This window comes from Anolis carolinensis, chromosome 2 (genome assembly GCF_035594765.1).
Source record: "Anolis carolinensis isolate JA03-04 chromosome 2, rAnoCar3.1.pri, whole genome shotgun sequence".
In the NCBI taxonomy this organism is placed as follows: Eukaryota; Metazoa; Chordata; class Lepidosauria; order Squamata; family Dactyloidae; genus Anolis; species Anolis carolinensis.
Window position 1 is genome coordinate 104,126,899 of NC_085842.1, and position 23,154 is coordinate 104,150,052.

The following is a 23,154-nucleotide window of genomic DNA, read 5'->3' on the forward strand; positions in this document are numbered from 1 at the left end:
ATCAGTTTGCTCCCCCCTCCAGTTTGAGAACCACCTACTAAGCAATACATTTTCATGCCATTGTTATAGATGGAATACGGGCATTGATTTATAAATGAAGAAATCAGCCTTCGTTTTTAAGCTAATCTATTTTGCATGAAGAAAGACCACACAAATCTGATGAGCAGGTAATATTCTATAGAATAGTAAGAAATGTGTCATCTTCACAGCTACTCTTCTCTCATATTAGGTTGTAGACCTTATTTCTTGCTATGTTTTACCTATATTTTTGGACATTTGTATTTTCAGTGTTCTGTTCATTATAATTTCAATTTTTGTTTTCTTTTTCCTTAAATGCATTGTGACAGTATACTCTTTCTCTATTTTTACATTCTGTCATTATTTTCCAAGTACTGTGAGGAGTGACAGATTTCTTGAACTCCTGATCAAATTACTCCTGTTCATCCTTTTGTTACTTGGCATTTTGAGGTGTCTGGTCTTCGATATATTCAGGGGTAAACAAGAAAAGTCACACATTTTAACAGCATGCTTTGAACCTATGTTTTTAAAATACTTCACATAAAGAAGTATTTATATAGTTGAAACATTACATCGTTAAAAACAACTGTGTGCATGATATTGTGCAAAAAGGTCAAGCAGCTGATATTGCCATGGTTGATGGACACTTAAGGGGTTCATTGGCGGGTGGAACCAGTTTGGTATTCATTCCACTCACCTCAAAATGGCTCTTTAGATTTGTTGCTGTGCTTGCACTGCTAGACTAAATAAAAAGTAGTGGCCTAGGCTGATTCTTATACAACTATGGTTGCAGAATTAATGCAGTTCAACTCGACTTTAAGTGCCATGGCTCAGTGTTATGGAATCCTGAGAGTTGTATCTTTACAGAGGCTTTAGCCTTCTCTGCCAAGGAGTACTGGTGTCTACAAATCCCAGGACTCCATAGCATGGGAGTTAAAGTGGTATCAAACTGGATTCACTCTTCAGTGTAAATGCACCCTATTTGCTGGCTGTTTTCTGAGACGAGCCAAATAAGTATTGAGAATATCTGGAGATCTGTGGCCATATAGATTGCTGATAAATAGTGATTTTCCTTTATTAATTTATCAATATTGTCTTACATTTGGTTTATCATTCAGTGTAATATACCATTCTCTATAAAAAACACACACACTTTGGATTAGGAAACAGCAACTGTGAGGGGGAAAAACATAATGACACATTGGGTCACACTTATGATATGGAAAAATCAATGGATTAGACTGGCCATTAAGCACTTGACGCCTTGAAGACATTATACAATTCATCCTTGTATTTCAATTCAGAAGACATCTAATCATAAAAAGACAAGGGATGAGAAGACAGTTACAATGTATTAGAAGCTATTTCATTGTATTGTTCTAGATCAATGGTTCTCAACCTGTAGGTCCCCAGATGTTTTGGCCTTCAACTCCCAGAAATCCTAACAGCTGCTAAACTGGCGGAGATTTGGAGTTGTAGACAAAGCACCTGGGAACCCACAGGTTGAGTAACACTGTTCTAGGTACAGGACCCCAATTAACCACTAATATCTGATGCTAGAAAGTGAATAGCTGGGTCTTAAGATTGTATTGTGGAAAAGTTTGGATGAAATTTTTTGATTGCAGCCTTTGCCTCAGAATTGAATTGACTTCAGTCATTCATATGTTGGATCAGCCATTACTGTTCACAAATAGCAAGTTATCTGGCATGAGTGGGTGTTTTTTCAAGGCAGTTTCCACATCCTGCATTGATTCCGTGCTGTTGAATTGGCTCAGAAAATAGCAATGATGAGGAGCAGACTCCTTAGGAAGAAAACAGAAATCCGTAAGAAATGCAAGGTTATAAGCTGCATACAGATAAAAGAATTTTAGAGACTGTTGTACTATAAAACTTTTCCTATCTATTGCACACATTAATTTTTGGCACCCTAGCACCAGAGGTTTTGCAATATTTTTATTTTTACTGCTTCCAGAATTTCAGGCTACTCCTGTGAATAGTCAAAACTTTATTCCAGAATCATAGCCATTAATAAGCAGCAGCCTCCTGCTGAGCCAGCTTCTCCCAACACTGCATGACCAGAATAGTTTTAGAATATATGTAACTTTTTCAAAAGGTGACTATATACGCAATTGACAGTGTCATGTAGCTCTTTAAAAAGAACATTGCGCAAGTTAGTTATCTTCACCATACAAGTTAAATAATACATTTTGTCATCTAGCAGTGGGCACTTAAACATGACCAAGAGAGGAATCAAATGAGCATCACCATTTCCCATGGAAATTAACAGCAATGTTCATTTTTCTTCCAATGGGAACAATTATGTGTAGATAATGAATGCAAACCCTGTATCCAGGACACTTGGTTTCACTTACCCAAGTCTGAAAAAATATGTTTTTTCCAGACATTTTCTAGGCCCCCAGCATGATTCTATGGTATTATTTTGCTGAAAGCTGACAATAGAGTTACACTGGAGGATCTATAAATGATGAAGAAATGTTCTCTCTGTGAATATTCTAGGTCCTCCAGTGAAATTCTATAGTATGCTTCCACTTTAAGTCATTCATTTCGGTAGGGTTTGTTATTTTCCATGGCTTCGTGTTTCTTTGGTAAATCCATTGACAAATTGCAGCCTTGGTTGGTTCCACATTGATTTCAATGAGCATTTGAGCACTTCTGTGCTGACCTGGCCCATTATACTGAAGAATGTTCTGCTGCTTTCAGTGGAAGTTTCCTTTAGATAAATGTTTTTGAGATCACTGTCTATTCTGATGTTATATTGCCTAGATTTATAGATGGAGACATTACGGCATCACTCAACGTAGTTATAAAACTGACCTGACTGTCAAGAATTTGCCTCTGCTTGCTTTCTGAGGGCTCTGAGTGAAAGTTCATATCCAAGAAACATGGCAGCACTCATTGGGAATCCACGCACGGCATTCACTGTAAAGCCTCTGAAAAAGACCTGGTCAGAACAAGACAGAAAAGGTGAGCCCAAAAGAGCAATATAATAGAGCAATATAATAAGTCAAATAAGGAAGGAAATGTAAAAACAGTAGCTTCTTGCTATATTCTGTAGAATTTATTGTTATGGCTTAGATAATGAAGATCAATTTGTTGATATCTCTTTTGTCCACAGGATAACACTTTGGGATATAGAAGTTAATATAAACTGAGTATTCTTTATCCTAAATGCTTGGAATCAGAAGAGTTTTGGATTTTGACCTTTTTTCCAGATTTTTGAATATTTGCATATGGGATTATCTTGGAGAGGAGACCCAAGTCTAAATACAAAATGAAGCAATATTTCATATATTCTTAAATGTAATTTTAATTATTTTGTACATGTCTGCATTGAACGACCAGGGAGCAAAGATGTCACTCCGCACCCATGTGGATAGTTTTGGATTTTGATGTATATCTGACTTCAAAATCCAAGACAATGGATACTTAACCTGCAATGTCCTATCAATACCTTGTAGCACACATAGCATGAATTAAAATAAGCTGAGAGAGCAAGAATTGCTTAAGGCTGCCCAGGATTTTTTTTTACAGTATGTTCTTGTATTTATGACTGTAGTTTTTAGGATTGCAACCAGATGGTATTTCTGTTGTTCCAGACTATTGTTGCCGGTTCCTGGTGCCAGCAGAAATGTTTCATTCCAACTAAGATATATCACAGGTCATCCAGAGTTCCTTGGCTACTCTTCCTCCTAACACTTGTGGCAAAGGTGGTGGTTATGACCGGGATCAGGATAGGTTTTGGTGGCAGATAGTAGTTTAATGAATAGATGTCATCATTCCTCTGTTCTGACAAACTGCAGGTGGGAAAGAGGTAATCACTAGCCCCTTTCTCTTACACCCCATGCTGGCTTTATAGCCAAAGCAAAGCCTTGCAGAACTTGCTGAATTGCTCTGGCTGTCGGTAGGCAAGGAATCAGCAACAGCCAGACAAGCAAGCAGTTCAATTGTAAAAATTGTTGCTTCTTTGTACCAGTGTGTGTACTTCTATATATGTACATTATGAGATATCTTGGAGATGGGACATTTATTTTTCATGTACACATAGCTTGAAAGTAATTTTATACAATATTTTTAATATTTTTTATATAAAACAAAAGTTTATGTGCATTGAATCATTAGAAAACAACAGTATCACTGTCTCAAATGCCCCAGTGAACAGTTTTGGATTTCAGAATTCTGGGTATGGAATGATCTACCTTTAACCTATCCTTTCCTGTTCTGTTTATCAAAGGGCTTTTTGCGTGTGTGTGATTCACTGTATGTATATCTAAAAGTTAACTCTGTGTTGAACGTTTTCCACCCTCTCCAATGAGCTGGGTTTTCAATGTTGTAAATGAATGTGGGGAGGTGTTCCATTAAATGCTGAAGCTGTGTTATTTTGGACAAATAACCTATCATGTACTGAACTGGGATTTAGCTTAGGGGAAAATGGCTATTTTCCATTGAGAATCATGAATGAAATGCATTGTCACAGCTGTCAGTGGCTTTAGGCAAAGAGAAGTTGGAAACATTTGTAGTAGCTTGATAAGACTGAGGCAACTGAGAAAAAAGGGTGATCGTTTAGATAAATGTGAAAACATACAACTGAAATTGCCTTGAAGTAAGGGATGTTGTACATCAAATCTCAAAATGTGTACTTGTCACACACAAAGTTAGTATATAATAAATCCAATTCAGGACATGTGTAGGAACTCTGCAGATTTCAAGGGGCAACTTTAAATTTAAGAAGTAGGAATTGCATAGAAAAAAGAGCTGAATAATTTTCTCCTGTTTCTAATTTTGAAGCTAGACTTAAAGCTAGTATTTTCCTTGAGAACAAGACTTCTGAATGAAATTTCAACTCAGAATTCTATACAGTAGAGTCTCACTTATCCAACACTCACTTATCCAACATTCTGGATTATCCAACGCATTTTTGTAGTCAATGTTTTCAATACATCGTGATATTTTGGTGCTAAATTCATAAATACAGTAATTACTACATAGCATTACTGCGTATTGAACTACTTTTTCTGTCAAATTTGTTGTATAACATATGTTTTGGTCTTTAATTTGTAAAATCATAACCTAATTTGATGTTTAATAAGTTTTTCCTTAATCCCTCCTTATTATCCAACATATTTGCTTATCCAACATTCTGCCGGCCCGTTTATGTGGATAAGTGAGACTCTACTGTAGTTGGTTTTCAAGTGAAGAGAAGCAGTTCTGGTCAAATTCATCTGAGTAATATGTACTACACTACTGAAATGCTTCTGTGAGGCCTATTGATGGCCTGTTAATTCCAATTAGTTATCCTGGATCATAGCTAATTATAAAATTACCCTAATTGGTTTCATTAATCATTCTTTAAGACATACTACCCCAGTGGCAAAATCTTTGTTAAAATATTGAATTGTTCTATTGAAATTGTTCATCTCCATTTGTAACTGTGACATTTGACAGCTATATTATTCTATTATTTAAGGAAAACTAAGAGTCCTGTGGGATCTTTAAGACTAACAAGTTTCTTATGGCCTATATTTTTGTGGTCTACATTCCCCTCCTTCAGATGCGTGAACTGTTATCCAGAATTTCAGGAGTTTATTCATATACATGCACACATAACACACCAAACATATGTTGGAGTGGGTTGTGGACAACAAAGGGAAGAGGAAATTATATTAGTTCACATTTGTTAAGTGAAATTAGCTCATTGTATCGAGAAGATATTATTTTGGTAGTGCTTACTTTTAGACCCTCATTGTGGTAGCTTTGGGAGATACAGTCAATGACTCCTCTGTATTTATTTAAATAAACCCCATCTGCTTGAAGTCGACTCTTCACAACATCCATGGGTGTAGCAGTTCCCCAAGATATTGCTCCTAGGAAATAAGAGGAACATTGTTTGGGTGCATGTGTGAATGCGTCGATGCGTAAGAAGATAGAAGAATGCAAACAATCTTCTGAATTCATGCATTAAAGAGAATGAGAGAAGGCTTAAGGAATCGGACTATTAAAGGTTAACAGAAGTTGAAGAATAAATCGGCAATGTTTTAATATACAGTTCAATGGAATTTGGTTGCTGGCTACTTGGATTGTTTGGGGAACTGGATTTTCCAGTTTAACCTACAGCACCTTATAAAATTGAAATGACGAATGTTAACCTGGAGTAATAAATCACAAACAAATCCCTTCTGAAACAGCTCCAGCTTGCCATTTGATGTCACCTCATCTGCTTGAGGCAAGCTTGTTGAAAGCTAAAGTGGGGCAAGCATAACACTTTAGTAGCTATATATTAGACTCTTTGAAGAATCATTTCTCCATCTCCTTCTCTGGACTGGAAATACTTTTTAAAATCAAATGCTTAAAAGTGAGTGATACCTCAGTTAACAAACTTCCTGCCGGTGATACTTCTTTTTACAAAGTATTTTTATGCCCATAAGGAAGGATACTTTGAGATGGGTTACCTGAGAGGTGAACAACAAAGAAGGAAGAAATGATAGAAGGGAGGATATAGAAGCAAGAGCAAGAGAAAGAAAACTGGGAAGAGAAGAAGAGTAGAAAAAGCAAAGATATACTAATGAACAGAATAAAGGAAATGGATGCAGCAGGGTCAGGGATAGTGGGTGTGCCACACAAAGAAGGTTGACTAGAGAAAAGAGTTTTATAGGAAATATACGGGTCAATTAGCCAAAATATAATATAAAAGCAGCTCTTGGGCTCAGTACAATGAAGCAAGAGGTAAAGCATGCGCAATTCATGAGACTTTTTTTCTGTATGTGCCCTGGAGGCAGCAGTATCAGGCCTGAAAAAAACCTCTCCCTGACATATGTGCTGTAGGCAAGACCACACATAGCTGTAATACCATGTGGAAATGGTAGAAACTTCTTTGAATACAGGGTGCATTTTGCTGCCTGACCAGTCTTTAAAATTGTTTCCTGCCCCTTCCTTTTGTTAGTCATGCTTCCTGTTTTTCTTCTTTTTAAAGTTTTATTCATATCCTGTGCCCATTTATCCTGATCCATCACATCAATTTCCATAGTTAGATGATCCAGGAAAAGTTCTGACATGTCACATTTTGGTGCTGTTACCACTGATTGGCACACACACTGATCCCAGATGTTAGCCATGACATCTCAAGGAATGGGATGCAGTTGACCCGGCAGCTGTAATTTCCAAGTCCTTGAGTAATAGCATTCATATTTCATTGAATATGAACTTAATTCTGTTCAACAAAAATACAAGTTAACATTTAAGGTGTTGAATCTTAAAATTTCTTTTTGCTGCTGCTGCTGTTATTATTGTTATTGTTAATGTTTCAGAGCATCATCAAATAGTATTCCCAGATCTTTGGCCGTGGGCTCTGCTAAGTTTACAGAAAGGGGGAAAAATCTTGTGGAGAGGCAATGGCCTTGAAAAGCTTGTGTGTGTATATTGCTCATTTGTTGTATCTGGTCTTACTGATTTGACTGGCACAATCTGAACAACAGTGGTTGATGCTTAATGTAGCATCCTTATCAAGGGCTTCTTCTTGTAACACTAACTCTGTAATATCACCTAGGTCAGTCCTCTATGACATCACAAGTCTTTTATTATCAGGTTTGGATCCTGAAATATCAGGGCAAGGAGTAGTGCTGTCATGGCAATGCTGCATCAATATGGTTTGTACGTTACACTTGAATTTGTGACATTTCTCATTAGTCCTTGTGTTTACTTAGCTTAGAGGATTACATTTAGGATGATCCCAGTGTTATGAAATTCTAGAGGACCTATTCATGTTAAACAATAACTACTGTATTTTGTTTTCAAGAGCATCTATGCTAACTTGCCAAAATCATTGCCTTGATTAAACTGACTGTCTTAACTGGACTTTTGCCCTTCATTAAAAGTAAATCAGCAGTGAGAAAGGTTAAGAGAAAATAGCTTTTTGTTATGAACTTAGGTACTATTCAACTGATTTCCAGTAAAAGTTGCATAACCATTCAAACAAATAATTTTATACATGAATAATATAGTTCTATATCTGAGTGTAGTTGACCAGAAGGCAACATGATACACTGGTATGAGCATTGGACTTGTAATCCGGGGAGCAGGTTCAAAACCCTGCTTCATTATGGAAAGCCCCTAGGTGACCTTGGGTGTTTTGTTTTTACACACTTTCTGCTCTAAAAAACCCCATTATAGGTTTTGCCTTAGGGTTGCCATAAGTTGGAAATTGCTTAATGGTACATAACATTTAGCTGTCACATGGCAGCACTTGTTGTAGTCTGGCAAGCTTCAGAGGATTTTTCTGAATGTTCAAAGAATGAAGGGAAGGATGGGTTCTAAAATGAGGAGTCTGTTCAGGAGGAATTGCAGACAGATGAGGCTGATGTTTAGAATTCTACAGATTGTTCCCAGGCAACAGGGGGAAATGAAAGTACCATTTACCTTGAGAAAAGACCTTGGGAAGATGAGGAAGTTTCAAGGGAGTGTAAATTAGACCTAAGAATGCAGGGTGTGAAAAGCAGGCAAACTAGGGGAGCTTCCACATAGCGGAAAAGTCGGCTGCGACCCAGGTTTTAAAAACTTAGGTCAGTGCAGACTGTAGTCTGCACACCAGCTGCCAAAGCCTGTGCTTTTGCAGCTGGGTGTGCAGATGTACTCCCCATACCTTCCGGGAGAACAACCAGGCACCCTAACCCCCTCCCCAAACCCCTTTAAAAAGCAACAAAAAATGAAATAACTTACCTGGCCGGCATTTCCATTCTCTCTCCTGGCTGGTAGGAATAACATGCCAGGTGAGCCATGGGGGGGGGGGGGGGGCTGACTGCAGTCCAGACAGCAAAAATAGTGGGTTTATTCCACACTTTCCTGGTTTATGGTGAATTAATTCGTGTTTTCCAAAGACGTCATTTAGACAGCCCCTTTTTTTGTGGCAGGAAGTCCCACATGCACCCTAGATGTTCCCAGAGGATTTGAGATAAGATCTTGAAGTTCAGGTGTGTTAGACATGATGTCATGAGTGCCTGGACAGGCTTAAATTAAGTGGCTTGGCTTCAGGTTTTTCAGAGGAAACAACATTGCTAATGGGGATCAGTCTCTTGTTCAAGATTCCAAGTTCATGGTTCCTGTATTGTCAAGATTTCTGTTTTATGTTCCTGTTTATGTTCCTGTTTCATGTTCATTGTTTTCAATACATCGTGATTTTCATGTTCACTGATATAACTTTGGATTTATTCTGTGATTCTAGATTCCTTGGGTTTGGTGTTTAATCTGGCATTTTTGGATTATTGCTACTGAACTTTGACTTTTGTTTATTACATTTTATATCCTGACTGTTTTTTTTGGATTTGCGCTTTTCCCCTTTTTATACACTTTCTTCAATAAACATTTTATTACTGGATAACTGGACTCTGGTGTGGTGCTGAATCATAGAATCATAGAATCATAGAATAGTAGAGTTGGAAGAGACATCATGGGCCATCCAGTCCAACCCCCTGCCAAGAAGCAGGAAATCGCATTCAAAGCACCCCCGACAGATGGCCATCCAGCCTCTGCTTAAAAGCCTCCAAGGAAGGAGCCTCCACCACAGCCCGGGGGAGAGAGTTCCACTGTCGAACAGCCTTCACAGTGAGGAAGTTCTTCCTGAAGTACTGAGTGAAAGAGTACTTCAGTGCTAGGGTACAACAGCACTATACAAAGAATTCTAGGGACCTACAAGCATTCGAGAATAAGGCAAATAAAATATACATCATTTTTCTGTAATTGAATGACACCAGCAAGAATCACAGAACTGAATGGACTGCTAATATGAAACTGAAGTCCAAGGTAAACAGATTTAGGGATTAGTACAGCAATTCTTTGCACAATCCAGAGTGGCTGGTGGATCCATCATTGCCTCTCTCCCAAATAGGACCAAGAGTGGCTTACAGCATTAATTAAAACAGTTATATGAACTAAAACTTAATCATGCAAAGTTTAAAAAACAAAGAAAATACCATACTAAAACACCAATATTTTAAGACGTTATAAAATCATTTTCCATGCCTGACATTTTCCATACTCACCACACATTCTCCATTAAAGATATTTGATGCATAATCATCAAATTTGACCTGGATGCCAAACGCCTGCTCACTTTACGTGCCAGCAGCAAGAGAACAGGGAAGGGTGTGAAGTTTTGTGTGATAAAGAGCTTTACAGCCTTGGAACAGCTAAGGTTCTCTTTTGTGTCATCACCAACCATACCTGGTGGACTGGGACCAAGAGAAAGCCCCCTTTCCAAGATCTTGAGCAGGCTCACATAGTGAGAAAGGGACTCTTGCTTTTTACCATAGCTGCTCTGAGATCCTATCCCATCACATATTTGCCTCTGGAATAATTTGGACAGGATGCACAAGGAGAAGCAGTAAAATCAAGCATGAATTTGCTATCCCTGCACCAATGAACCCATTACCTGTCTCTGGTACTACCATGTAGTTGAAGAGAGATATAATATGGTGTGCTAAGGCTTAATTTGCTTACTGTGGGGCCCTGCCAATTACTATTAAAATGTATGGAGATCAGAGGTCTCTTGGGAAGAGGTCTAGAAAGTTCTGCCATTATTTCCTTGCAGAAAATGGCTGTTCCTTTACACCTAATTCATGAGATTAGACTACATAATTTGTTAAAGAAATATATGAAACTAAAATACTGTTTGGAACTAGTGTGATTTTCTATGTTTTCAGTCGATTGCCTTTTTATTCCCTCTCAATGATGTAAAATGCAATCAATTTGTTCCTTTTGGAGCTGAATCATTCACACATACATACACACACACATACATATAGCTACAAATATAGGTGTAATGCAATTCACTTTAATGGGTTCTTGTAAACTTGTGCAGCTTGGCAACATTGAGTATGTGACTTTATCTCCACCTACTGGTTAACCCGATCAACCTATTTAGGAATAAAATAAAAATCTGAGCATAATGCCATTGCCATAATTTGTGATTTCTCTTGCAGCTGTTTTATTTAGTCCCTCATGAAGATGTGCCAAGTGGTTTGGTACATGCTGTTAAAATAATCTGACTTTATTTCATAACTTGAACAATTAAAATAAACACCATCCTGTCCATTTAAGCTTTACATATGACTCAGGAATATATGGAGTATCTTAAATTTCTTTCCAAGTAAAGAATATGATAAAAATAGGAGTCTTTACCCATTAGTGCAGGCTAAAACAACTTTTGAAGGGTTACAAGCTAAATGCCTTTAATATGCTTTGACTGCAATCAAATTGCTGGTCATGTTGACTGTAATTCATGGAAATTGGGGATACTAATTGGGATGATGTCTCTGAATTTATAAATGTCCATACAATGAGACTTCTTAAAGAGAAAAATACAATCACCTGTACAAGTGAGAACATCTATATACTCTATGTTATCTTTGAAAGTACAGTATGGGGAAAATTTTCAGCTGAAGAAAAGCAAAACTGGTTTTGCATTTTTTAAAAGATAATTTAGCTACATCGAGCAATTGCAAGATCCTATTGTAGGAAACTTTCCAGTCAGTTCAAAGAATATTTTCAGGCTGGTTTGCACGTGCTACTACAAGATAAAAGTAAGGGAAGGGTAGTTGCCAAATATGTAAATCAAAGTCAGGTCAAAGCAGCCATTGGTTGTATTCTGTGTGCATTATTGTCAAAACTGAACTCTGTTTTTGCCTATTTTTGCCCCAAGCATGTAGGACTAGGAAATCTCAAAGTATGGCCTTTAAAGGTGGAGAAAAACCCAGCTCCTGAGCTACCCAACTCAAGAAAGCCCTAAGGGCTTTGGATAAAGAGCAGAATGTATGCAATCCCTGAGTTTGCTTGACCAAACCTGAACTGAGTTGAGCTAAAGTCAGGAAACCTTTCCTAAGCTTTCTGTATATTCTGCTTACAGCACTGTGGGAAAAAGACGAGGGCTGAAACGTGCCTTAAGGAATTGTTTATGATATTCTTATTTACTGATGCCTTGTTCTGGTCTATCCAGCTCACATTCTAGAGGTAAACAGGTTCCCACCTCCCAGTGTTCCACAGTTTATTTCCCTTTCCTTTCTTCTTGTACAGAATCCAAGGTGGTTTGCAAGCAAAAACTAGAAAGAGTATGTGTATATATATATATATATATATATATATATATATATATATATATATGAGCCCCGGTGGCGGAGTGTGTAAAAGCACTGAGCTGGAGACCGAAAGGTCCCAGATTCAAACCCCGGAAGCGGCGGGAGCGGCCGCTGTTAGCTCCAGCTTCTACCAACCTAGCAGTTCGAAAACATGCCAATGTGAGTAGATCAATAGGTACCGTTCTGGTGGGAAGGTAACGGCGCTCCATGCAGTCATGCCGGCCACATGACCTTGGAGGTGTCTATGGACAATGCCGGCTCTTCGGCATAGAAATGGAGATGAGCACCAACCCCCAGAGTCAGACATGACTGGACTTAACATCAGGGGAAAACCTTTACCTATATATATGTGTGTGTGTGTGTGTGTGTGTGTATGAAAGTTAAAAATCAACTAAATTGTTAGGTTAAAAACACAAAATTATAAAACAATATAAAACATAATTAAAACATAGCAAAGCTCCACTGAAAGACCTGACATATGAATTATAAGCCCAAGACCTGCCTGAATAAAAAGAGAAAGGAGAACAGGGAGGGGGAAAGTTGAACCTACTGGGAGAAAGGCCCTCTCCTTTGTCCTAGCTAAAGATGCCTGGGGTGGTGGTGGGACTGAGAAAAATTCTTCTCTCAAAATATCTTAAAGCTTGGGCATGCTCATGCAGGGAGATATGGCCTTGTGGATAGTTTGGAACCAAGACGTGTGAATCTTTATGGGTCACTTTGAATTGTGCCCAGAAATGGAGCAGGGGCTGGGGTGTTGTTTATATGATCCCTGTAACAAAGTGGTTCTCAACCTGTGGGTCCCCAGGTGTTTTGGCCTACAACTCCCAGAAATCCCAGCCAGTTTACCAGCTGTTAGGAATTTTGGGAGTTGAAGGCCAAAACATCTGGGGACCCACAGGTTAAGAACCACTCCTGTAACAAGTCCCAATCAGTAGCCTAAGCATAGTTTTGAATGAGGTTTACAATTAAAATCGTAACTGTTTTGTTCCATTTCCTTTCCTCCATATATTTTCCCAGTCCAAATAGAAGGATCCTTTGAGATGAGGCATCTGAGAGTTGGACAATAAAGCAGGAAGAAATGATAGGAGTGAGGGAGGATATGGAAATGAGAGCAAGAGAATGAAAACTGGGAAGAGAAGAGGGATAAAAAAGCAAAGAAAAAGCTAATGAGCAGAAGAAAGGAAAAGGAGGCAGCAGGGTCAGGAAAAGTGACTACATCACAAAAGGAAGGTTGACTACATAAAAAGAGAGTTTTATAGGAAGAATATGGGCAAAGCTGCTTAAATGTAATATAAAAGCATCTCCTTCTAGTGAAGGAAAGTTTTGACCTCCCCACATTATCTTAATTCTCCGTTGTAGGACATTTCCTCTACACAGCTTGCATGGAGCCTGCCAGATCTCATCCCTAGTTCCAGTGGGGCTCCATACTGGCTGTATCAAGGAAGGGTGGTAGGAGGGCGAAACCTGAACATGGAAGACTCCTCTTAGTCAGATTAGGAATCATTGGGATAATGCGGGATCACGGTGGAAAGCATAGTGATGGGTAAGCAGGTGGTACGGGCAATGTGAGGTGCTGGGTGACAGATTTGCCTCACTGCCCCACGATTTGCCCCACTGCCTTATGTCCCCCCCCCTGCTATTCCTCGCATCAAGGACCTCAATGTGATTATGTCTTTCGTCATACCTGCAATGCCCCCAGCCATCCATACAGAAAAGGGACTAGGAGAATGACATCCCTCTGGAGTGATCCATCCACAAAGAAATGTGTAAGGGATGAAGTAGAGGCAATATCCAGGAATGTCACGCAGAATCATTGCAGAAGAACCTCGGTATAATCCCGCTAAACCCTCCTGTTGGAGGATAGAGCCAACACAGTGAACTGGACCTCTGTAGGCAGTCTGTAGTGAGAATCCCGTTGTCCTTTGCTTTAACCCTAGGTTGGCTGTAGAATCAAATAAAAACAAGCTCAAAATTCAGATTCATAGAATCATAGAATCATAGAATAGTAGAGTTGGAAGAGACCTCATGGGCCATCCAGTCCAACCCCCTGCCAAGAAGCAGGAAATCGCATTTAAAGCACCCCCGACAGATGGCCATCCAGCCTCTGTTTAAAAGCCTCCAAAGAAGTTAAAGAGTCCAAGAATAATTTAAAATCCTTTAAAATGTTACTGTCTCTGTGTGTTTCATTTTTGTGTGCTGCATAATATGAAACAGAAAACAAGTCTAGTCATGTTCACTGAAATTCTCTCCCCCCCCCTTCTCTTCCAGTATCAAAATGTTCAAACTCTGTTTGACCTCATTGGCTGGGAAGCACGACCAAAGTGGTCCAGAGGGGAGACTGCTGTCCGGGCTGGTGTTGGTGGTGTTATCTAGGAATCATCTCTGTTTTGTCACAACTTTTGGAAAGTGGTTGACATGGGTTCTGGATCTGGAATATTAAATGCCAGTGCTCCATCTAAGTATTGGCAAGTATGGGGATTACCTTAAACCACTTGGGTGTTTGCCAAAGAAGGCTTGGCACACCATTTGGTTCTCCCTGTGGACAGTGGATGACTATGCAGGGGCATCTGGCCACATGATTTATCTCCTGTCATCTCAAGGGTTTCCACCTGTGGGCCAGAATATTGGTTCATTATGGACCACATCACATGGAGGCCTTTGATGCAAAGGACAGCGGAGGAATCCGTAGGGCAGTGGGGCAAATCCGTCACTCAATGTCCTGCATTGCCTGCATCACCTACTTGCCCATCACACCCTGGAAAGCATACCTTTCTGGCTTGCTCCCATTCCATTCCCAGCATTTTCTGTCTGAACACGGGCAATCTCCCATATTCAGAGTTCCCTGTCACAGAACACTTTGCTTATGCAGCCATTATGGGTCCACACTGGAAGTAGCTGTGCGTCATGTGATGAGATCCGGCAGGTTCTGTGCTGACTGCATCAGCAAAGTGTTATATGATGGGGAAATTTGCCAATCTGATGAGGTCGTAAGTGGAAGAGATTCACCCGTGAACAATAATTGCAGGGAGGAAGGGGGAATACAAAGAACTGCTTGAATTGTATTGTATGTTGAATTAACATTCTGGCTATGAGGTTCTATATTACCCAACTAAAACATTTATTTTTGTTTATGCAGTAGCATACTAGTTGGTCACTATGAAGAAATAGTGGCAGAATTAGGTGAATTATTGGTATAGACAAGCACAGTTCTATTTATGTTCTTATGTGGCATCACTGGGGGCTCAAAATTTGTCAACTTAAATATTGTTTTGATTAAAAGGTTGAATGGTATATAAAACCCTGTTTCAAAATGACGTGCAATCTAAATCAAATATGGGAACTCTCAAACAGATTGTGATAACTGTGTTAAAAAGTGTGTGTGTGTGTGTGTGTGTGTGTGTGTCTGTGTGCGTGCGTGCTGCTTTTAAATAATGGGGTAGCTGAACCAAATAAATGATTTCCCTGATGGATAATTGTAACTGTGTTAGTCTGCTTTTACATAATAGCTGTTATTTTTGGTGTAATCACCAAAATTTAATACTCGCAGGCATGGGTTTGAATAACCCTATGGAATCCAGTGAAGATGGCTCAGACCACTGAAGATAGAAAATGAGTTTTCAGATAGATGTTCAATGGGCACTCCTAAAAGAGGAATACAAAAGCGAGTGGGAAGCTACAAAGGTTAGAGCTCTTACCTTGATTTCTTCCATTGAAAAATCATATATTGAATCAAGCACAAAGGACACAAGTCCCAGGCTATATATAGGCAGCTACCAGATTGCGCGTTTCTGCAATTTTTTTCTCTAAGAAGCCGTATTCCTATCCATAAAATGAGAATTAACCATGATCTATGTCATTATTATATGTGAGAACATTGTGAAGCTGTTTAAATATAAATGTTATGTATTTATTTATTTAAATATAAATGTTACATTCACTTTGAAAGCCTTTTTTGTCCCTCTCTCCAGAAAGTCTTAAATCTATGGAACATCAAAGCAGGATAGCAATGTGTCTTCTGCTAAAATTAATAAGTCAATGCTCTGTCAAGATTAGATCATTCCAAAAAGTTCAAAACAGTATCATCGTTCTACCAAGATGAAATTTTTTTTCCCCTTCAATAATTGGCTTGAGGCAAGATTGGCTACATTGCTTAGAGGTTAGCTATATCTAGATGTTCATTGTTAAAAGAAAGAAGAGGCCTTCAAGGATACAGACAGGCACTGTGATTGACACACAAGCTATTTTCAGCAAAACAAACTAGCGCACACACAAAACAAACAAAGCTCCCGCAAAACAAGACACTTTAGTAATAACATTGTTAATGGAAACATCATTGTACTTGTTGGAGGATATAGGGCCGGTATTTTTTGTGGCAATATACCAACAATTATGTACAGAGCTATGTGTTGGTTGATCACTTACCTCAGCATTGCCATGATGGCATTATGAAACAGAAGATCAAAATAAGAATCAAAAGTTTAGAAGTGGATTGTGACTTGTGCTGATTTTTTCCTTTCTCTTTTTATACTAAAACAGATTAACTGCTGAATGTGCCTACCTTGTTTGGGACAAGTCTGCCCATGCAAAGCAGGTGAGCATAACATTGAATGAAACATGCAGAATAGTCACAGGATGTCTCAAATCTACACCTGTTGATAAAATCTACAAGCTAGCTGCCATCCCCCCCCCTCCCCCGATGTGCAAGTGGAAGTTGCTGCTAACTGTGGGAGAAATAAGGCTGAACACTGTGAAAGCCATCCACTGCATGGCTATCAGCCTTCTCCCAGTAGACACAAATCAAGGAAAAGCTGGATGAGAACCACCACTTTTCTTAAAGTTCCCCCAGCAACACCAAGAGTCTCCCTCTGGGCAACTAAACCAGGAAATCCTGATTGGATGGCCCCCCACAAGGGTCTACTTCCAGGAGCATACCAAGAACAGGCAACTTGGAAGTCCCTGAACAGATTCAGAAGTGGAGTGGGCAGATCAAAAGACAACCTGGGAAAATGGCACTACCTTAAATAATCCTCTATCTTGTGTGACTGTGGAACAGAACAGACAACTCCGTATCTGTATGCTTGTCTGCAATGCCCTGCCTCATGTACAGATGAAGAATTGTTTGAGGCTACAGACAAGGCGGTCACTGTTGCCCGTTTTTGGTCAAAAGATATTTAGCTGCTTGTGCTCCTATTTTTATCAGTTTTATATTAATTTATGCAGTGCTTTTTGATACAAAATACATAAATAAACAAATTAAAACAGTTACCTTTAACAAAAATGGTAGAATCTTACCTGCAAGAAATGTTTGAGTCTGCATCTGTAGTCTTATCTTTACCAGGTCAACTGGTCCACCAATTCCTACTGAAACTGCTCCTGTTGCCATGCTTGCTAAAGCCAGGTCTGCAAGTGCTGGTGGATGATTAGGATTTGCATAGCGATATTGGCTAATGAGCCTTTGGGCATTGCTGAAGATACCAAATACCACTGAATTGTAGACAGCAATGCTAACTAGTGGGAAAGACATTCCTTTGAAGAAACCAGCAATCTACAGATGAAATAGAATAAACTATTAATAAAAATGGGTTGGATTATTCCTTTAAGAAGGCATTTTCTTTTCTTTTCATACTTTAATCTTACATTTCCAGGTACATTTATGTTCAGTACACTACATTTCTCTCACGTATTTATTAGAACACATTTTCTCTCAGTCCTTGAATGGAAAAAAGTTTGTCTCTATAAGGTTGTAGTCATTTTAAAATTACCAAAATAGAAGGAAGGCAGTGATTGGTTGGGACACATACTTTGTTTAAGACCAGGTAATTCATTCACCAGGTAATAATTACTACTAAAACAATTGCTAATGGTGAAAGTTAAATGGTTCTTGCAGGTGCATCTCATTGAGGAAAGGATGTACTTCAGAAAATGAGATATCTGACCTCTAATAATTTGGTACTGCCAGAATGGCCTTTGATAGCTGTACAGGTATCATACATGGAAAGCTTGCTGATTCTGAGAAGTACCTGATGTTCCTACCACAAAATGTATCAAATATCTTTTACTACCCATTCCATTACATGCATACACACAGTAATGCCTCTGGGGCCCCTTCTACACTGCCATATAAAATCTAGGTTATTTGATTTGAACTGGATTATATGTCAGTGTGGACTCATAATCCAGTTCAAAGCAAATAATGTGGATTATCTGCTTTGATAATCTGGATCATATGGCAGTGTAGAAGGGGCCTAAATATACAGGCCAATTCTTATTCTAATAGAAGTTCAAGCCTGCCTAAAACCAGAATATTACACTGGTAGCATTTTACTGCAAGGAAATCCATACATTTCAGCATTCTAATGCTTGATTCTATGTTTTGAAAAACCTTGTTTCAAAATCCCAGATATGAAGATGCCTGTAGTTACCGTATGATGAGAGAAATTCAGTTTGTAACTGCTGTGTCTAAGGTGGTAGGATGTAATTGATTAAGTATAAAACTGGAACTGGGGAAAACCAGGTCTAAATATTCACTCAGTAAAAAAGCTGATGATTTATGTTTTTGTGGACGATTGATATTTTGGGTTATATGACTGTGTGGAAGGGCCATAAGAATGTTCTTTCAATTAGAGGTGTATTTTATTGAATTCAATAAACATCTGGTGCCAAGGCACAAACCAACTTGCAATTGCAAACTTTCCCAAATCCAGCACATACCTGATACTGTTTGTTGGCATATATAACTGAAATATCTTTTATAAAAAAGATGATGATGAAATAGGTCCCCTTCCACACAGCTGTATCAAATACACATTGAACTGGATTATATGGCAGTATGGACTCAGATAATACAGTTCAAAGCAGATATTGTGGATTATCTGTCTTGATATTCTGGGTCATATGGCTGTGTAGAAAGGCCCTAGAAGTGTTCTTACAGAAACTTTACTAGTTTAAAGAAATCCCACATCCAAATCAAAACTACTTGATGGTTAAAGACAAAACCACAAAAGTTAACTAATCAATGCTCATATTTAAATCTTTCTTCTTTTTCTGTCTTGGTATTCTGTCAGACAAAATAATGTACTTACAGATTCATTTTTGTATACAGTGAGGACGCAGTTAAAAGTGGTGCCATAGCCTTGTCCAGCTTGTAAACGGGTCTGCAGAAAAACACCATTATGAAATATAATTAAAACTGTATGTTTCAAATTGAATAAGAGCCCATGCTTTACAAACAATGCATACTTTTATTTTACTATAATTTTTGCTTTGTTCTTTAAAAATGTTCAAGGCAAGAGGACAAAAGACATATTGTACATTCTTTTCTGTGTTTGCATTGCCAGAGACAGATCTGAACCACACTATGGTTTCATTATCATCAACATGTTTTACATATAGAAAATAAGATACTTCTGCAGGATGCCGGTTTAGACCAGTAGCTCCTGATTTGTTATTGATAGTTCCCAAATCTTCTTTTGCAATCCTATGAACTAAATCTAAAGTAATTCTGTCAAGATTTATGAAATGAGCAGAATTTTTTACTTTCTTCTAAATTAATCTCACTGAGTCCAGTGGTGCTATTTTTAGGATTTGCTCATAATCAATTTTAATGTTTTAATATTTAAAGTTTCAACATTATAAATTATTTAGTTGCTTTTTATATACTTTTATACTTTTATTAATGATTTTGTAGAGCTTTGAATTTGAATTGTTTTCCATAAAATTGGGCTCCCATTGTTAGGAGAAAGATGAGATAGATATAAGCCAATCAGATATCTTCTTGATGTAATCTAGGTTTCTAGTAATAAGCCAAACTGACAAAGAGGAATGTGAAAAGGCATTATCTGTAGCCATTATTTGATGTCATTATTTGATGACAAATGAAAAACAAAAGTAAAAGATTATAAAAATATATTCAGAAACTAGAATGCAACTGTTCAATGACTTGTGCACAGAAACAACGTGAACTACAATAATAATCAATGCAGAGAAATTAAAGAATACAACAATGAAAGAGAACCGAGAGTGAGTTGCTACACAAAAATTTGCAGAGTACTTCACATGTCAAAGTGCAAAAAAGAAATAATGGGAACGATACACTAGTGGAACTAAACAAAGGAGATGAAAGGATGACAATTTTAGAAAATGAGGGAGAAGCTGCACTCAGAGTACTTGAGAAAATAAAACACCAGGATTCAATGCTGTAATAAAAGCAGCTTGTTCTTTATACATTACAGCAATGTCTTTGACTGTATAAATAATGTATATAGACTACTCTTAAAGAAATGTCTGTGCCACAGTATTTGATTGTCCTGATGAATAACCTATAGGACAAGAGATTATTGTTAGAACAAAATACAAAGAAACAGAATAGTTTCCAATTGGCAAGATGATCAGGCAAGGCTGCACGTTATCCTATTTGTTTAACTTGTATGCAGAACATATATGTAAAGCAGGATTAGACTTGAAGGAAGGAGCTATGAACATTGAAATAAGATATCAACAATTTAAAATATGCAAATGACAAACAGAACACTACAGGTCAGCTGTTGCCAACAGTACTATGGATTTTGAAAAGGCATGAATAGAGGGAGAAAGGGAGAAATTTTGATAGTTCATGCCAATTCAGAATAGGTCTCTGCAGTCACTTACAGTCCCATTGCCAAGATTCTACCCTTAGAAGACAATCATACTCAGCCATGAGTGACAGTCTATCATGTGAATAGGTAAAGGTTTCCCCTAGACATTAAGTCTAGTCAGGTCCAGCTCTGGGGGGTGGTGCTCATCTTCATTTCTAAACGGCAGAGCCGATGTTGTCCATAGACACCTCCTAGGTCATGTGGCCAGCATGACTGCATGGAGTGCCGTTACCTTCCTGCCGAAGTGGCACCTATTGAACTTCTCACATTTGCATGTTTTTGAACTGCTAGATTGGCAGAAGCTGGGGCTAGCAATGGGAGCTCACCCTGTCCCGCGGATTCAAACCACTGACCTTCTGGTCAGTAAGTTCTGCAGCTTAGTGGTTTAACCTGTTATGCCACTGCACCCCCTACATGAGGAAAGATGAGGAACAGAAAATAACAAAAGCTTGGAGTAATTATTGAAGAAAGTCAAGGAAGAAGGGATAAAGGCAAGTTGACCGTTAAACATTAATGACTTCAGCCAATTTACATAACTTTAAAACAGACAATGAAAACATTAAATTCTTCAAGATTTTCCATGCCTTGGTTCAGTCATTCATTAAAATGGAATCAAGAAATCAGAAGACTCAGACTAGAGTAAGGCTAGAATGGTAATTATGAAAGAACTTAGCAATGTCTTTAAATTTAGGATTGTCCACACCATATAATTTCTGAATTCTGTGATTTAGAACAGTGGAAGCTGGACAGTGAAAAAGGCTGATGGGAAGAAAATAAACTCCTTTGAAAGAGAAGAGTTCTATGGATATTGTGGAGTACTGAAAGGACAAATACATGACTCCTTGAGCAAATAAAGCCTGAACTGTCTGTAGAAGCCAAGATGACTAAACTGAGATTGTCATAGTTTGGACATATAATGAGAAGACATGACTCACTAGAAAAGACAATAATACATGGTGAGGTGGAAAGCAATAGGAAAGGAGGAGGACCACATTACAAATGGATAGAGTCACTCAAGGAAGCCACAGCCCTGAGTCTACAAGACCTAAGCAGGGCCAGAATTATGGTGTTCTGAATTGTTCAGCTTATGTTTTAATGTTAGGATTACCTCAGTGGCTGGAGGTGTAGAGTTTTGTAAACTAACAGTGATATATGTGTTTTATGCTTATTTATATTTTTGGAATTTGGGTTTATACAATGTGTGTTTTATTGTTCATATGTTGGGTTGTGGGATAAGTGGTTCTGTATTATGTACTGGTTGCGGTCTTATGTACGCCGCTTTGAGTCCCATTTGTGGGAGAAAAGCAGGATAAAAGTATTATTATTATTATTATTATTATTATTATTATTATTATTATTATTATATTGTATGACATAGCAAACAAGATAGATATGCTGGATTTTGTATCACAAAATCACAAGTCAAACACTTCCCAAGTGTTTAGGACTGTGTGATGTATTTTTGGATGATGTGTTCAGATCCCAGTAAGGTGGCCTTTTGCAGTTGACAGATTGTAATTTTGTCAATGTTTATTGTTTCCAAATGCCGGCTGAGATCTTTTGGCACAGCACCCAGTGTGCCAATTACCACGGGGACCACCTGTACTGGTTTCTGCCAGAGTCTTTGAAGTTCGATCTTGAGGTCCTGATAACGGCTGAGTTTTTCCTGTTGTTTTTCATCAATCTGACTGTCCCCTGGTATGGCGACAGCTTTTTATTTTCCACGACTGTGATGTCTAGTGTGTTGTGTTCCAGAACTTAGTCAGTCTGGATTCGAAAGTCCCACAGTATCTTTGTGTGTTCATTTTCCATTACCTTTGCAGGTTTGTCGGGATCACCACCTCCCATAGGTGCCACCTTGTTGTGCTGGTGGTAATGTAACTACCGGTAGGTCCAACCAAGCCAGAGAGGTCTCAGCTGAAGAGTGGAACTAAGAGCACCTAACCCATTAGAATTATGGAGAAACAAACCAAAACGAAGTCTATACTGGCTCGGTCGTCGCCCAGGATAAAAAGGTGGATGCTGCTGATTCTGGACATCCATCGACAAGTGGGCTACAGAATCAATATACAAATGAACAGCCACAGAAGTGGCAGAAATATACAATGCCAGAAAACCGCATTATTATTATTATTATTATTATTATTATTATTATTATTATTATTATTATTATTATTATTATTATACTTGCTACCAAATATCTGTTTAGGTAATTCCTGAATTACAGTTGTACTATTTCTGTTACTGTAGAAGCCAGTCAGTTTTACAGAATTTGAGGAATCAAAACATTCCTGTATACCTTTTTACACTAGTAGCTAATTGTATTAGATATTTACTTCAGAAATGCATTTACTTCTGTTGTA

General features: G+C 38.3%; 1 protein-coding gene across 3 annotated transcripts in view; it reads right to left on the bottom strand.

The window, feature by feature from the left end:
* Positions 1 to 1,068: 1,068 nt before the first annotated feature.
* The window catches only part of slc25a48 (solute carrier family 25 member 48), a 30,087-nt gene continuing 8,001 nt past the window's right edge, over positions 1,069 to 23,154 (bottom strand). For all 3 annotated transcript variants that reach the window (XM_003223950.4, XM_008115521.3, XM_008115524.3), the window contains 6 exons: positions 19,241 to 19,312; positions 17,451 to 17,703; positions 13,843 to 14,100; positions 5,767 to 5,900; positions 2,854 to 2,980; positions 1,069 to 1,820 (listed from right to left, as the gene is read on the bottom strand). In XM_003223950.4, coding sequence (XP_003223998.1) covers positions 2,861 to 2,980; positions 5,767 to 5,900; positions 13,843 to 14,100; positions 17,451 to 17,703; positions 19,241 to 19,312 — 837 coding nt within the window. In that variant the 3' untranslated portion in view covers positions 1,069 to 1,820; positions 2,854 to 2,860. The remainder of the gene's footprint in view (positions 1,821 to 2,853; positions 2,981 to 5,766; positions 5,901 to 13,842; positions 14,101 to 17,450; positions 17,704 to 19,240; positions 19,313 to 23,154) is intronic.